This window comes from Rhinoderma darwinii, chromosome 9 (genome assembly GCF_050947455.1).
Source record: "Rhinoderma darwinii isolate aRhiDar2 chromosome 9, aRhiDar2.hap1, whole genome shotgun sequence".
Taxonomy (NCBI): domain Eukaryota; kingdom Metazoa; phylum Chordata; class Amphibia; order Anura; family Rhinodermatidae; genus Rhinoderma; species Rhinoderma darwinii.
In genome coordinates, this window is record NC_134695.1 from 27,171,178 (window position 1) to 27,188,560 (window position 17,383).

At 42.1% G+C, this 17,383-nt stretch overlaps 1 protein-coding gene across 1 annotated transcript in view; it reads left to right on the forward strand.

Annotated features, from left to right (window-relative positions):
* Positions 1–17,383, forward strand: part of LOC142660156 (uncharacterized) — a 152,988-nt gene that overhangs the window by 108,393 nt on the left and 27,212 nt on the right. The window contains exons 6-8 of the mRNA XM_075836738.1: positions 4,761–4,900; positions 8,397–8,456; positions 8,541–8,793. Of these exons, the coding sequence (XP_075692853.1) occupies positions 4,761–4,900; positions 8,397–8,456; positions 8,541–8,793 (453 nt within the window). The remainder of the gene's footprint in view (positions 1–4,760; positions 4,901–8,396; positions 8,457–8,540; positions 8,794–17,383) is intronic.

A 17,383-nucleotide genomic window follows, 5' to 3' on the forward strand; every position in this document is an offset into this window, starting at 1 on the left:
GGTACCCAGGGCCGCCATCAGGGGGGGTATTAGGGGTACTGATGTGAGAGGCCCGGCCAAACCTAATTGAAAGGGCGGCCCGGCAAACTGCCGCGACTTGCCTTTGGTAGAAAAAAAACAGGCCCCTGCAATGGGGCCCGTTTTTTTCACCAAAAGAATGTCATGAGCTGCGGGCCCCCCTTTCAATTAGGTTTGGCCGGGCCTCTCACATCAGTACCCCTAATACCCCCCCTGATGGCGGCCCTGGGTAGCATGGGGGCCATCAAACACCGCCGCCCGTGCGACCGATCACGCGCACCCGCAAACTCCCGCGCATGCGCACCGGCGACCGCCTGGAACCGCGCACCGAATTTTGAGGCAGATTTTGACCTGCCCACACTATCTTGCCGCGTTTTTTGCCTGCGGCGATTGAGGACAGCAGACAAAAAACGCAGCGAAAAATGCATTTTCTGCCTCCCATTGATTTCGATGGGAGGTCAGAGGCGGAACCGCGACAATAAAGGACGTGCTGCTTTTTCTTTTTTCCGCGACTTACTCCCATTGATTTCAGATTAAATCAATGGGAGGCGGTTTTGGAAGTTTTTTGGTGCTGATTCTGACGCAGTGTCCGAGTCAATATCAAGGCCCAAAAACTCTGTGAACTGGGCCTTATTGTTAGGGCTTATTCAGACGAACGTGTAATACATCCGTGCAACGCGCGTGATTTTCACGCGCCTTGCACGGACCTATGTTACTCTATGGGGTCGTGCAGACTGTCAGTGATTTTCACGCGCCTCGCACGGACCTATGTTACTCTATGGGGCCGTTCAGACTGTCAGTGATTTTCATGCAGCGTGTGTTCGTGTGTCCGCTGCGTAAAACTCATGACATGTCCGATATTTGTGCATTGTTCGCGCATCACGCACCCATTGAAGTCAATGGGTGCGTGAAAATCACGCCCAGCACTTCCGCAGCCGTATAAACTATGAATGAAAACAGAAAAGCACCACGTGCTACAAACATACAAACAGAGTGTCATAATGATGGCGGCTGCGCGAAAATCACGCAGCCACGCATCATACGCTGCTGAAACACGGAGCTGTTATGGACCTTTTGCAAGCGCAAAACGCCACGTTTTTGCGCGCGCAAAAAGCACACGCTTGTGTAAATCCGGCCTTAGGGTAGGAACACACTAGGCATGAACACTGCGGATTTTATGCAACACATTTTATTGTGGATAATCCGCAGCGTATCACAGTCGCAGCAGAGGGGATGAGATATGAACAAATCTCATCCACACGCTGCAAAAATAATGGACCTGCAGTGTGGCTTTTGGCTTTTTAAGCCGCAGAGTGTCAATGTATTCTGTGGGATCGCTGCTCCTCTGTTGCGGAAATGCTGCGGTTCTGCCGCAAAAATCACACATGAGAAAAAAAAAAGGCACTTTTTTAAATTTATAAAAAAGTTTAGACTTGCCCCGGCCGTAGTCCTGGTGACGCGATCCTCTATTCTTAGCGCAGCCCCGCCTCCTGTCATGACGTTTCATCCCATGTGACTGCTGCAGCGGTCACATGGTCTACAGCGTCATCCCAGGAGGCGGGGCTACGTTCAGAAGAGAGAGATGCGTCACCAGGACTACGCCTCACCAAACCTGCGCCACTATTTGGTGCGGTTTTGCTGGCAGAATTCCCTGCGGCTACCGGGGCGGATAAGCTGTGTAGTTTTACTCAGCATATCCGCCTAGTGTGTCCCTTATGATGTCGCTCCTGGAGCTGCTGCCGGTCTCTAAATAGGCAGTTGGTTCAGTAGAATTTGGAATTATTTTTTTTTTGTGAACCAGCTTAAAAAAATACAAAACTTTTGTGTTAGGGCCTGTTCACATCACTGTTCACTTCCACTCCGGGGTTCCGTCTGAGGTTTCTGTCGGGTGAACCCCGCAACTGAAAGTGAAAGTGACAGCATAGCTTTCGTTTCAGTCACCATTGATCTCAATGGTGACGGAAACATCGCTAATGGTTTCCGTTCGTCACCATTCCGGCTGGTTTTCGGACGGAATCAATAGCGTAGTCGACTGCGCTAATGGTGATGGAAACGGAAGCTGTGCTGTCACTTTCACTTTCCGTTGCGGGGTTCACCCGACAGAAACCTCAGACGGAACCCCGGAGCGGAAGCGAACGGTGATGTGAAGAGGCCCTAACACAAAAGTTTTGTATTTTTTTAAGCTGGTTCACAAAAAAAAATAATTCCAAATTCTACTGAACCAACTGCCTATTTAGAGAGCGGCAGCAGCTCCAGGAGCGACATCATAAGGGACACACTAGGCGGATATGCCGAGTAAAACTACACAGCTTATCCGCCCCGGTAGCCGCAGGGAATTCTGCCAGCAAAACCGCACCAAATAGTGGCGCAGGTTTGGTAAGGCGTGTCCGCTGCGGGAATCCTGCAGGGAAAAAAAAGTTTAGACTTGCCCCGGCCGTAGTTTAGATGACGCATCTCTCTCTTCTGAACGTAGCCCCGCCTCCTGGGATGACGCTGTAGACCATGTGACCGCTGCAGCAGTCACATGGGATGAAACGTCATGACAGGAGGCGGGGCTGCGCTAAGAATAGAGGATCGCGTCACAAGGACTACGGCCGGGGGAAGTCTAAACTTTTTATCAATTTAAAAAAGTACCTTTTTTTTTTCTCATTTGTGATTTTTGCGGCAGAACCGCAGCATTTCCGCAACAGAGGAGCAGCGATCCCACAGAATACATTGACACGCTGCGGCTTAAAAAGCCAAAAGCCACACTGCAGGTCCATTATTTTTGCAGCGTGTGAATGAGATTTGTTCTAATCTCATCCCCTCTGCTGCGACTGTGATACGCTGCGGATTTTCCACAATAAAATGTGTTGCATAAAATCCGCAGTGTTCATGCCTAGTGTGTTCCTACCCTAAGGCCGGATTCACACGAGCATGTGCTTTTTGCACGCGCAAAAAACGTGGCGTTTTGCGCATGCAAAAGGTCCATAACAGCTCCGTGTGTCAGCAGCGTATGATGCGCGACTGCGTGATTTTCACGCAGCCGCCATCATTATGACACTCTGTTTGTATGTTTGTAGCACGCGGTGCTTTTCTGTTTTCATTCATAGTTTATACGGCTGCGGAAGTGCTGGGCGTGATTTTCACGCACCCATTGACTTCAATGGGTGCGTGATGCGCGAACAATGCACAAATATCGGACATGTCGTGAGTTTTACGCAGCGGACACACGGACACACGCTGCATGAAAATCACTGACAGTCTGCACGGCCCCATAGAGTAACATAGGTCCGTGCGAGGCGCCTGAAAATCACGGGCATTGCACGGATGTATTACACGTTCGTCTGAATAAGCCCTAACAATAAGGCCCAGTTCACAGAGTTTTTGGGCCTTGATATTGACTCGGACACTGCGTCAGAATCAGCACCAAAAAACTTCCAAAACCGCCTCCCATTGATTTAATCTGAAATCAATGGGAGCCAGTTGCGGAAAAAAGAAAAAGCAGCACGTCCTTTCTTGCCGCCGTTCCGCCTCTGACCTCCCATCGAAATCAATGGGAGGCAGAAAATGCATTTTTCGCTGCGTTTTTTGTCTGCTGTCCTCAATCACAGATAGCAAAAAACGCAGCAAAAAAACGCGGCAAGATAGTGTGGGCAGGTCAAAATCTGCCTCAAAATTCTTTAAGGAATTTTGAGGCAGATTTTTTTTTGCCTGCAAAATACTGTGTGAACAGGGCCATACATAAACAGCACTTTGAGATAATTTACTCACCGTGTCAGAAGAGCTGCTGCTCCCACTCAAGTCCTCTTCCGGCGATGTCTTCCAGGCGAGGTCTTCGGTCCAGACGTCCAGTCCTTCACCTCCAGCCAGGCTCCAGGTAAGTTTTGTCCATGTGTGTCCGCGGCTGCGCGCGCTTCGTTCGCGGGTGCGCGCGCGCGCGCGCGCTCGCGAGTGCGCACGCGCGGGAGTTTCCTTGTGCGCGCGATCGGGTGCGCGCGCGCGGGCGGACTGTTTGACGGCCCCCCATGACGAGGGGAGGGGGCCCGCAGCAGCAGCAGCAGCAGCTCACGACATTCTTTTGGTGAAAAAATCGGGCCCCATTACAGGGGCCCGTTTTTTCCTACCAAAAGAATGTTGCGGCAGTTGCCGGGCCCCCCTTTCAGTTAGGTTTGGCCGGGCCCCTCACACCACTACCCCTAATACCCCCCTGATGGCGGCCCTGGTTCAAGGTGTTGACTTGGCCTCCAAATTCCAAGATCTTAATCCGATAAAGCATCTGTGGGATGTGCTAGATAAACAAGTCTAATCCATGGAGGCCCCACTTTACAATTTACAGTACTTAAAGGGTTATTCCCTTCTCAGACAATTATAGCCTATGGGAGTTATGGAAAAATAAGTAGCTCAACTATTTCTGGATCCCCTACCTGCCTCTGCACGTACTGTTTCCGGGACCCCCAACCTCGAGATAGATGCTGGTCCCAGGACCTATCAGACATTTAAGGCTTATCCTATGGTTATGCCATAAAGGTTTGAGATGGAAATAACCCTTTAAAGGATCTGCTGCTAATGTCTTGGTGCCAGATACCACAGGACACCTTCAGATGTCTTGGACCCTAGACAATATTAACCAGGTGGATGGATGGATGGATGGATGGATGAGACAGAGAGCCAAATAGATGTTGTTTTTTTGTTTGTTTTTTAATTAGAGTTATGTTTAGTCACATATTGTTGTAGAGTAAATGTCTTTTTTTTTACACCAGGGATGATGATATGCAGAGTATTGCCAGTCTCTTGAGTCTGAAACCATCAGACATTGCAGACCTGGATGATTTTAATGAAGAAGAAGAGGAGGACAAATCGCACAGGCAGAGTCTCAATTATCTGGGTGCAGCACCTCGAGGTGACCTTGTGACTGAGATCATTCATTTTATTTGGTGTATAGTCTCTGCCATGAGCATTTTGTATTTCATGTCATGCATGTTTTTATGAAATTGTTTTTCCAACAATTACTTGACTGTTTTTTAACCAGCAAAAGCGATTGCCTTGATGGTCCAGCAGCATCAATGTAGGGTTCTAAATTATGCCCTTTGAAACACAAATGAAAATAGATTTGTCCAATTTGGAGTACTAAAAATCCAAACCAACAGCTTTGCTGCATGTGTTTTGGGCATTTTTTTAAAAAAACATTTTAGTTTCTACAGAACAGTTTTAACATTTTAATGGAAGTCTTAGGCTCTATCAGGGCTTTATTTTCATCTGCTCTGTCATAGGAGCAGAACAAGAAAAACTGGAGCCGCCAGATGCATTGCATGATGGAAACCAACGGCGCCAATTGACTTTAATGGGCACTATCAGGATTCCATCATGGTGTTCATTGCTGTGCTGGACAAAATAGTGCAGCATGCTGTGCAGCTTTGTAAAGCAAAAATAACAGAATCTATCATGTGTACATTACCAACATGCTTAACCAGTTCAGACTCAACAGAACAGAATTAAGCTGAAGGTTTTCTTCATCTGAACCATTTCGGATAATTTTCTTTGTATCTGTCAGCTCACAATCAATTATTTTCTGCAACGTAATAGCACTGATCACATTTTTAACAGTTAGACTTTGCATTCCAGCACAGAAGGGGCAAGCTGTGCTATATATATATATACAAGTAGAAATAAGCAGCACTCAGCGTCGAAATCCAAAATGGTAGTGGGTGCAAGCAGGCAATCCTGATCCAAGGATTTTACAGTATAAGGCCTGATTTACACGAGCGTGTGCGTTTTGCGCACGCAAAAAAACGCTGAGTTTTGCGTGCGCAAAAGGCACTTAACAGCTCCGTGTGTCATCAGCGTATGATGTGCGGTTGCGAGATTTTCTCGCAGCCGCCGTCATTATGACACTCCGTTTGGTGCTTTTCTGTTTGCATTCAGAGTTTGACAGCTGTTGCGCGAATCGCGCAGTTCGCATGGAAGTGCTTCCGTGCGGCATGTGTGGTTTTCACGCACCCATTGACTTCAATGGGTGCGTGATGCGCAAAAAACGCTCAAAGAACGGACATGTCGTGAGTTTTTTTCAGCGGACTCACGCTGAGCAAAACTCACGGACTGTCTGCATGCCCCCATAGACTAATGTAATGTTCAGCGAGGTTCTATGAAGCTTTTCGCGCTTGCGCATTAGGTTATACTCCATGTAGCTGCTACAGAACGAGATACTTCCGTTGTGATCACGCGAGCATGCGTAATGTTGCCTGGAGGACGCCAGGCAGCTAGACATCACATGGATGTTCGCCGTAAACTTGAAATCATGGATTTACATACAATTTCCTGGATTGGTGAGTGGCCTTGTAATCCCAACCCCTGTACACATTGTTGCATTTTTGATAAAGTGTTAATCAAGCTTAACCCCTTAAGGACAAGGCCAATTTTGGCCTTGAGGTCAGAACAATTTTTTCATAGTTCCCCCTTTGCATCCCGACGCTCATAACATTTTTATTTTTTGTACGACGTAGTTGTATGAGAATAATTTTTTTGCGGGATGAGTTGTACTTTATGTAGTTACCATTTTTTGGTACAAATACATTATCGTTGAATTTATATACATTTTTATGTTGTTGAAAATGCAGAAAACAAGCAGTTTCGCTGAAGTTTATCATTTTATTTTTTTACACCATAAACCGATCATTATAAATAATGTTATACATTTGTTGTACAGGTTGTTACGGTCGTGGCGATACCAAATATGAGTATATTATTTCAAATTTTGGGAGTTATATTTTAAAAAGTTTATTTATTGTAAAAAAAAATTGTATTTCTGTGTATTGTTTACAAAAATTTTTTATTTAACATAAAAAAATGTACATTTATTTTACTTTTTTCTTTAATCCCATAGATGGATTTTTCATTTTTATTTTTTAACTGTAATATACTGGCATATATCTATATGCCAGTACATTAGTCTGTGTACTGATTCTACGCAGGCAGTTGTTAGGAGACACCTCAGTATGCCCTAACAACAAGAAATATGGTCAGACAGCCCTGGACTGTCTGGCCATTCAAGTTATGGGCTTTGATCGCGTCACAGGGATTTTCTGTGATGCGATCAAAAGGCAGTCCCCCCTCCTTTTATTTACTTTGAATGCCGAGATCAGCTTTGATTGCGCCATTCAAGGGGTTAACGGTGGTGAGACGACGTTTCTCTTCTCTCCATGGTTAGAGCGGGGCTGCGGCTGTGTATTACAGCCGTTGCCCCGCTCCTGATCACGCGCGGACACGGCTGCCACACAGGACGAAAATGCTCGTCCTAATGCGCGAAGTACACACCGCTCAGGACGAGTATTCTCGTCCTGTGTCGGCAAGTGGTTAAATACGCTTATTTTTTATGTTTCTTTATATTTTTATCACTGGATATTTACCGGAAACGTTGCAGCTTTGTGTTGACTGAATAAATTACACCTTGTGCTTCATTGGAGTGCTGTGGGATTTCTTCTATTTATACTGTAAAATCCTCGGATCAGGATTGCCTGCTTGCACCCACTACCATTTTGGATTTCGACGCTGAGTGCTACTTGTGTATATATATAGCAGTGCTTGCCCCTTCTGTGCTGGAATGCAAAGTCTAACTGTTAAAAATGTGATCAGTGCTATTACGTTGCAGGAAATAATTGATTGTGAGCTGACTGATACAAAGAAAATTATCCGAAATGGTTCAGATGAAGAAAACCTTCAGCTTAATTCTGTTCTGTTGAGTCTGAACTGGTTAAGCATGTTGGTAATGTACACATGATAGATTCTGTTATTTTTGCTTTACAAAGCTGCACAGCATGCTGCACTATTTTGTCCAGCACAGCAATGAACACCATGATGGAATCCTGATAGTGCCCATTAAAGTCAATTGGCGCCGTTGGTTTCCATCATGCAATGCATCCGGCGACTCCAGTTTTTCTTGTTCTGCTCCTATGACAGAGCAGATGAAAATAAAGCCCTGATAGAGCCTAAGACTTCTATTAAAATGTTAAAACTATCACCATGCTTGAAAAGGGTCCCATAGTAGGACGGAAACGTTGCAGCTTTGTGTTAACTGAGTAAGCTACACCTTTTGCTTCATTGGAGTGCTGTGGGACTTCTACATATATGTCTTATTGTATAGAATTTTAATGGCTTCTATATGAGAATGACTTGTTTTTTTTTCTCTCTCTTCATTCTTTGTTACATACTTTTTCTTCTTGCTTTCTTCTTCAGGTTATTTTAAAAACGTTATGTCTGACTACTTGTCAGGTAAACACAGCTCCTTATTTTCTTGTGTCCTTCCTACAACTGACCTCTCTTTATTCCGCCTGTGTCTTCTAATGTTGTTTTTACACATTTAGACTTTTGGTCAACTATCTCTGTCCCTATTTTTTTTACAGAGCCTTTTCGGGAGCTTAGTACTCTTGCTGAGGAAGAAGATGAAGCTTCTCTTTCTACAAGTAGGTCTCTTTGAATTTATTTTATCTACTTCGTCTGATTCTTATTTCTTCCTTACTTCCTATCTCTGTCTTTTCCTCTTTCAGAAACTACTTCTTCTTTCCATGATACCTCAAGGCCTTTTCTTACTAGTCCTCCACCTGTGCCACCATTTTTTCCAAGAATAAATAGGAAAGTTAAATCTGACAAGAGTTCTCTCCTTACAGCCAAAAAAGAAAGCATTAAACCTTTAACTGATGACAAACATAACCATCATGACAATCAAAGTGAGAAGCGGTTGTCTAGAAAATCTCTGGAACCGGTGGCAAGATTACCTGCATTCACAAGACAAGACCAGAAGTCAGTAATAAAAGTTATAATAAATGAGATGTAATAATGTACTGTAGGTCAATTCAGTCCATAACTTTTATCAAAATGCCAACAGTGCCCATCTACCAAATGTACCCATCCCAGCCACCCAATCCAACAAACTGGGGCTCTTGTGTGGTCATGTCATGCTACTCACTCACTTTCCTAGTGTCAGGAAACTTTAGAGCATCATGCAATGTATGAATTATTGAGGTTTATAAGCTATTGTAAAGTAGGGAGTTTACAAATGGAACTATTTTGATTATTGGAACTCATAAGAAGCTCAGGTTAGAACGCCATCGCGCCCCCGCAACGCCATAGCAGGGTGTTGATGATTGCTATGGCAACCAGGGACTAAAAATGGCCTAATGTAAACCTGACAGGCAAAAATAGACCTATACTACAGGTATAATACATTGCAATACATAAATATTGAAGTGTATTATACCAGTGATCAGACAGTTGGAAGTTCAAGACCCCTAGTGGGACTGAAAAAAAAAGGTAAAATAATGGAAAAAAAATGTTGAAAAAAAATTACAATTTAACCCCTTCCCGCCGCAGCCCTTTTTCAGATTTTCATTTTCGTTTTTTCCTCCCCACCTTGCAAAGGCCATAACGTCTTTATTTTTCCGTAGTTATAGTACTATGAGGGCTTGATTTTTGCGGGACGAGTTGTAGTTTTTGTGGCACCATTTATTTTGCCATATAATGTACTAGGAAACGGGAAAAAATTATTTGTGGGGTAGAAAATGAAAAAAACAGCGATTCCTACATGGTTTTTTGTGCGCTGTTTTTACAGAATTCACTGTGCAATTAAAACAACATGTTAACTTTATTCTGTGGGTCAATACAATTACGGCGATACCAAATATATATTGTTTTTTCTATATTTTACTACTTTTACAAGTAAAAACCTAAGTGTAAAAAAGAAAATTTATTTTGTGTCGCCAAATTCCGAGAGCCATAACTTTTTTATTTTTCCTTTGATTAAGTGTTATGAGGGCTTATTTTTTTGCGGGATAAGCTGTCGTTTTTAGTAATACCATTTTGGTGTCACTTTTTATTTCTTTTTTTGTGGGAGATGAGGTGATCAAAATATAGAGATTCTGGCGGTTACATTTTTTTTTACGCCGTTAACCGTGTGGGTTAGATAATGATATATTGTAATAGTTCAGACTTTTACGGACGCGGCAATACCAATTATGTTTATTTATTTATTTTTTTACTAGGCTCTAGGGCGAAAATGGAAAAAGGGTTGTTTTTTTAACTTTTAATATTTATTTATTTTTTACACAAAAAAACAACTTTATTTAACTAATGTTTACTTTTTTTTATTAGTCCCCCAAGGGGACTTCAACCAACGATCGTTAGATCGCTTGCACGATACACTGCAATACTAATATATTGCAGTATATCGTGATTCTGACAGGCATCTATTAAGCCCTGCCGGAGGCAGGGCTTACTAGGTGCACAAAGATGGCGGACCTAGGGGGCTTCATTAGGCCCCCAGGCAGCCATACCAACAATCGTCCCCCTGCGATTGCGTTGTGGGGGGCGCGATGAGCTGTTAGAGGGGGTTGCCCCCTCTTTCTAATTTGGGGTGTTTTTAAACTCGGGATGCATAGCATAATAATTAGAGAGCTGTCTGTATGTCTTTACACGAGCTGGGACCCACATATTGGGCACTGAAAAAACATAGCTGCAGAAAACTTGCAACACCTGTGGGGTCAAAATGCTTACTACATGCCTTAAAGAGTGTAGTTTCAAAAATGGGGTCACTTTTTAGGTTTTTCCACTGTACACTGGTACCTCAGGGAGCTCTGAAAATTTAACATTGCGCCCAAACACCAATCCAGCAAAATCTGTGCTCCAAAATGTAAATGGTACTCCTTTACTTCTGAGCTCTGCCATGTGCTCAAACAGCAGTTTAGGCCACATATGCAGTATTTCTGTACTTGGCAGAAATTGAGTAACACACTGTGTTGTGTTTTTTCTCCCTGAAAAAATAAAAGATTATTGGAAAAAAAAAATTAAGTTCACTGAGATATTCTAATAAAATCTGTAAAGCATCTGTGGGGTCAAAATGCTCATTACACCACTAAATAAATGCCTTGAGGGGTGTAGTTTCCAAAATAGTAACTTTTCTGGAGTTCCCACTGTACTTGTACTTCAGGGGCTCTGCAAATGCAACATGACACCCAAAAATCAATCATCAAAATCTCCTGCCTTTCTGAGCCCTTTTAGTAGTTTATGATCACAAATGGGATATAACCATTCTCGGGAGAAATTGGTTTACAAATGTTAGGGTGCTTTTTCTCCTTTATCCCTCGTAAAAAGGAAAAAAATCGACATTTTAATGGCAAAAAATTTGATTTGGAATTTTCACGGCCTAATTCCAATAAATTCTGTGGGTTCAAAATAATCACTATCCCCCTAGGTGAATTCCCTGAGCGATGAAGTTTCCAAATATTTTCACTTTTGGGGGGTTTCTACTGTTTTAGTCCCTCAGAGACATTTCAAATGCGACATGGCTTCCGATAACCATTACACCAAAATTTGAGCTCCAAAATCCAAATGGCACTCCTTCCGTTCTGAGCCCTGCCATTCGTCCAAACAGCAGTTTATAATCACATATGGGGAATTACTGTACTCGGGAGAAATTGCTTTACAAATGTTTTGGTGCTTTTCCTAATTTAATCCTTTGTGGAAATGAAAAAATTCTATGTTTTATTGGAAAAAAAATTAGATATTTATTTTCATGGCCCAATTCAAATAAATTCAGCAAAAACAACAGTGAGGTTAAAATGATCACTATAATCCCATAGGAATTCCTTGAGTGGTGTAGTTTCCCAAATTAAAGAGGCTCTGTCACCAGATTTTGCAACCCCTATCTGCTATTGCAGCAGATAGGCGCTGCAATGTAGATTACAGTAACGTTTTTATTTTTTAAAAATGAGCATTTTTGGCCAAGTTATCACCATTTTTGTATTTATGCAAATGAGGCTTGCAAAAGTCCAAGTGGGCGTGTTTAAAGTAAAAGTCCAAGTGGGCGTGTATTATGTGCGTACATCGGGGCGTTTTTACTACTTTTACTAGCTGGGCGTTCTGACGAGAAGTATCATCCACTTCTCTTCAGAACGCCCAGCTTCTGGCAGTGCAGACACAGCCGTGTTCTCGAGAGATCACGCTGTGACATCACTCACAGGTCCTGCATCGTGTCGGACGAGCGAGGACACATCGGCACCAGAGGCTACAGTTGATTCTGCAGCAGCATCAGCGTTTGCAGGTAAGTCGATGTAGCTACTTACCTGCAAACGCTGATGCTGCTGCAGAATCAACTGTAGCCTCTGGTGCCGATGTGGCCGACACGATGCAGGACCTGGGGCAGGAAGTGAGTGACGTCACAGCGTGATCTCTCGAGAACACGCTGTGTGTCTGCACTGCCAGAAGCTGGGCGTTCTGAAGAGAAGTGGATGATACTTCTCGTCAGAACGCCCAGCTAGTAAAAGAAGTAAAAACGCCCCGATGTACGCACATAATACACGCCCAGTTGGACTTTTACTTTAAACACGCCCACTTGGACTTTTGCAAGCCTCATTTGCATAAATACAAAAATGATCATAACTTGGCCAAAAATGCTCGTTTTTTAAAAATAAAAAACGTTACTGTAATCTACATTGCAGCGCCTATCTGCTGCAATAGCAGATAGGGGTTGCAAAATCTGGTGACAGAGCCTCTTTAAGTCACTTTTAGGAGGATTCCACTGTTATATTCATCTGTTTTAGTCACTCGTGAGCTTTGCAAATGTGACATGGCACTCAAAATGCTTAGCTTATGAGCCCTGTCATGTGTCCAAACAAAAGTTTATGACCACATATGGGGCATATCACCGTATTCGGGAGAAATTGCTTTACAAATGTTGGGGTGCATTTTCTCCTTTATTCCGTTTGAAAATGAAAAGAATCTAAGCTAAAACTACATTTTAGAGGAAAAAAAGGTAGATTTTCATTTAGAAAAATGCTTTTTTTTTTTTAAAAATTCCTCAAAATTTTTGTTTTTTTCACAAATAAAAACCAAATGTTTCAACCAAATTTACCCCTAACATTAAGAACAATGTGTCATGAGAGAACAATCCCAGAATCTCAAGAATACAGTGATTTTTGAACTCAAGACAGTAGTGACAGACCCCATTGGCCATTTCCTCATTGTGGTATTTACTATTAATAATGCTATGTACACGATAATTAATGTTTATTTTCATAATCGCAGACCAGGGAATTTTTTTTCTAAATTGACATTAAAACTTCAGGCTGCACAACACGGCCATCTTATTGTCATGTGGTGATTTTAATCCTGTACTGGATAGGAAACTAGATTTTACTAATGCTAGTGAACACAATGATTTTCTCACTCAGAAAATTTGGTACAAGGGTCTGTTTGATGTGTGGAGATGCCAGCACGACAACGAACGTGATTAAACATTTTTTGCTTCACCAAGGCAGTCATACTCTCGAATTGTATAAATTAAATGTATAAGTTCCCTGCCCCATCTCAGTTGAGACTTAATAATTTAATTGTATCTTACCCTGCCTATCATAAGAGAATTAGCAACGCTAATTTTGAGATTAAGTCACCTTCGGTATCTAATCCTTATCCTCTGTGGAATGCCCATAAGGCATTTATGCGTAGTATTCTTATACAAGCTTGTACTCAAGCCAAACGTGCCAGGGAACAGGAGATGACCGACACCGAAGCTAAAATTTCCCAACTTGAAGCTTTGAATAAACTGTCTTTCTCAATAGCTCGCTCACAATCCATCCGTGGTCTGCGTTTGCATTTGCAAACTCTTCTAGCCTACTTCTGAAATTCCATTTGAACTCCTATAAACATAATAACAGAGCAGGAGCTCTTTTGGCTTGCAGACTTTGGGCTTGTCCACACTTAACGGATTTGCGGACGGAAAATATGCAGTGGAATACAGTAGCAGCAAAGATGGTATGATTGAACAAATGTCATCCACACACTGGGGAAAAATTCAGTCCATAAATTCACCTGCGGTGCGTAATTTTAGTTCCGCAGCATGTCAATTACTGCTACGGAAAGTGGACTGATATCCTGCGATTTTCTGAGGAAATATCCCCATCACATAGCCATCAAAAATCTGCACTATTTTCCGCAGTAAAAAAACACATGAAATGGTGCGCATTTTCTGCTCGTTTATGCGGAAATGTTGCAGAAATTTTCTGCAGCAAATTCGTTACGTGTGGACAACCCCTAAAAAGTTCTCTAATATTTCTAAGATAGCTTTTTTAAAATGGATAAAGGTGAGAGTATTTATTGATCCGAGACAAATATCAGAATCTTTTCGCGTCTACTATCAATCCTTGTATAATTTATCCTCCGACTTAAACACCGATCAACCCACCAAACAAGAATTTAATTCTTTCCTAGCCTCAGTTAGCCTACCTACTGTAGACTCCTCTACCCTTAATAATTTATCGGTCCGAATTACTACAGCAGAGGTCTCGAGGGCCTTTTCTTCTCTTAAACCATTTAAAGCCCTTGGACCAGATGGATTCACTAATGTTTGTTATGAGAAATATATTGATGTGTTGTCTCCTCATTTAGTAGCAGCATTTTATAAGGCAGCAGTTGACGGTTCAGTCCCAGCAGAAATGCTCTCAGCGACTATTGTTACATTGCCTAAGCCAGGAAAGTCCCTGGTACCCCAGAAAACTTTCATTACTGAATTAGGATGTGAAAATATATGCTAAGGTGCTTTGTGCTAGCTTACTTAATGTACTTCCAAATATAATTTCATCTGACCAGTTAGGGTTTTGTCGCTGGTCGACAGGCTCCAGATGGCACTCAACGTTTTGCTGACTTAGTTCAATGGGTGGAGCACACCGGAACGCCTTCTCTGCTCTTAGCTTTGGTTGCAGAGAAGGCGTTCGTTAGGGTGCACTGGTTATATCTTATGAATACTTTGGAAAATTTTGGCCTGATGGGCTTTATTGATGGGCAATGTTATCCTTGTATTCATCCCCATCGGCTAGGATGTTGTTCTCCGGTTTTCTCTCAGACCCTTTCCCGAATAATAACAGTATGCGGCAAGGATGTCCGTTGTCTCCCATTAAATCCTAATCTAATATAAGATAGGGCTTTATGCAGACAACGTATTACTTGCACTTACAGATCCTATGACCTCACTTCAGGAGGTTCAAACTCTGCTTGAGAGATTTGGACTATAGAGCTAATTCGTCCTAATCTCAGGTCCTGAATATGGGAATAGATCCCACCATGCAAATTCTCCAAAAGACCAGCTTTGCATATGTCTGGTCCTCAGATTGTATCCCATACTTGGGTATTAAGCTCAACTTACCCCAGTACATTACTGTTTTCATTTAATTTGGGGTCGAAGCAGCCCAGGGTTTGTATCTCTACTATAGACAGACCATGGCAGGTGGGCCGAGATGGGAGTCCTTGATCTGTATAAATATTATATGTCACGCTTGATCAGCTTAAATTTTGATCGACTCCAACATGTGACAAAAAATAGGTAGGGATAGAACAATGTGCACTAGGAGCACCCCTTATCTCAGTCTTGAATAAACCTCCTTCTTCCTCACGTAACCAATTTGTTCCATTGTTGGGGATGACAAAAGGCTGGGATTGGGAACATTAAGCGCCTTTTCATAATTCTCTCTTACATTCGATTATGGATCTATCTTCTACTTATAAAATTCCCGATTTATATTTTTATAAATATTTGTGTGTAAGACATGCTCATCCACTTTGGATTTCTCCAGCCCATTGTTTGCTCATCAGGCATTCCTGTTCTATACCAATAAACTCCTTTAGCTTTGGCTAAAGGTATATCCTTGTTTTAAAACATTTTTACTACCTATATACCTCCTAATAAATCATCCTTTATGTCTAAATGGGAACTGGAGTTTAATTTGGAGTTTTCTATTCCGTCTTGGTTTAAAGCAATGGCCTGGGTAAAGAAGGTGTCTAAAAGTTCTGTCCACTGGGGAATGGCACACAAAATTATATTACGTTGGTATCTCACCCCTCTTCGCCTCTCCTAAATGTCCTCCTCTTCCTCAGATATGTACTGGGGGGATGTGGGATGAGAAGAACAAATTTACATACCTGGTGGGAATGCTATTTAGTTCATAGTATCTGGTTAATTTGCCACCCAAGTTTTAAAATTTCATATCCCATTAAGTCCGAGGCTGGCCTTATGCTTTGTAGGTTTTGAACATGTCTCAAGTCATGGCAGGATTGTATTTAGTCATAGTATTTTGGCCATGAGTCTTATGATTGCCTGTAAATGGGAATACGCTGATTCATTCTCAAAGGTGGAACTGATAAACCAAATAAATTTCACTAATCAGTTGGAAAAATCCTGGGCTATTAGATCACACACTATAGATAGATTCAACTTACATAGGCACCCCTGTATGGAGTTTCTACGAGGTAACACTCCACTTCCGGCTTCCCTCTCCTGTCCTCAGCCTTCTCCCATCTAACATGTTTACCTGGCTTGTGTACTTTATTTACTTGTGATATCACCTATTTATACATGAAGTATTTCTTTTGAGTGACTGTATGTTCTTGCAATGTACCCCTGTAGTTTGCTGTTGTTCTTTTATGTTTCCAATGTGTATTCTCCATGCTGGAGTACTCACTGTCTGTTTTACTTATTATTTTGAATTTCTTTTAAAAAGTTTAGTGGTAAAAAAAAAAAATCTCATAATCGCTTGGTTAAGTAAAACCATTCAAAAGTTATTACCACATAAAGTGGCACATGTCAGATTTGAAAAAAGGGTCTGTGTCCACAAGGCCAAAACTGTCTATGTCTTCAAGGGGTTAAAATAGGGTAAATTTGCTATCGCAATGTTATTGCAGCACTAATTGTTGACATGAGATATTTATCTAGTAGTGTTTACTTTTCTGAGCACACCATAGCAGAGCAATTTGCAGGAAGCTTCATGAAGGCATAGAGGGTCCCCACAGCTACATACCACAGAGTCATAAGCATTCTGTATACCACCATGTAGTGCTCTATGCGACACTGTATTTCAGATATTGTGTCTAGGAGAGAAATTCTACGTAATACAAAATCCAATGGAGCCATGATTTTTTTTTCCGATTCTTACAAAAGCCATTTTAAATCTAAGATACATGGATTTTATGGGTGCCCTATTATGGTGCCATGCAACTTAGAGGCAGAGACTAAAAGTAAACCCTTTGTAATTATTCATTTGGAAGTGTTTTATACTCTTTAAAGAATCATTTTCTGTTTGCTTAGCAATGGTCCAAATATATTTAAGCAGTTTCCTATAAGGGGACACCTCTGCCAGCATATGACACAGTCAGATCTTCACCGTTCTGTGCAGATCTGGTGATGTTATTTGCAATGCTGGGGAAGGACTGATAATAAACACCACCATCACTACTGGAGCCAAGCCGACCCCAGCAGTATAATGTGAATGGTTTTATATTTTTATTTGTTAAATTGGATTGGGCATATGACATGAAGTATTATATGTAATTGACAGTGCTGTTTTTATGT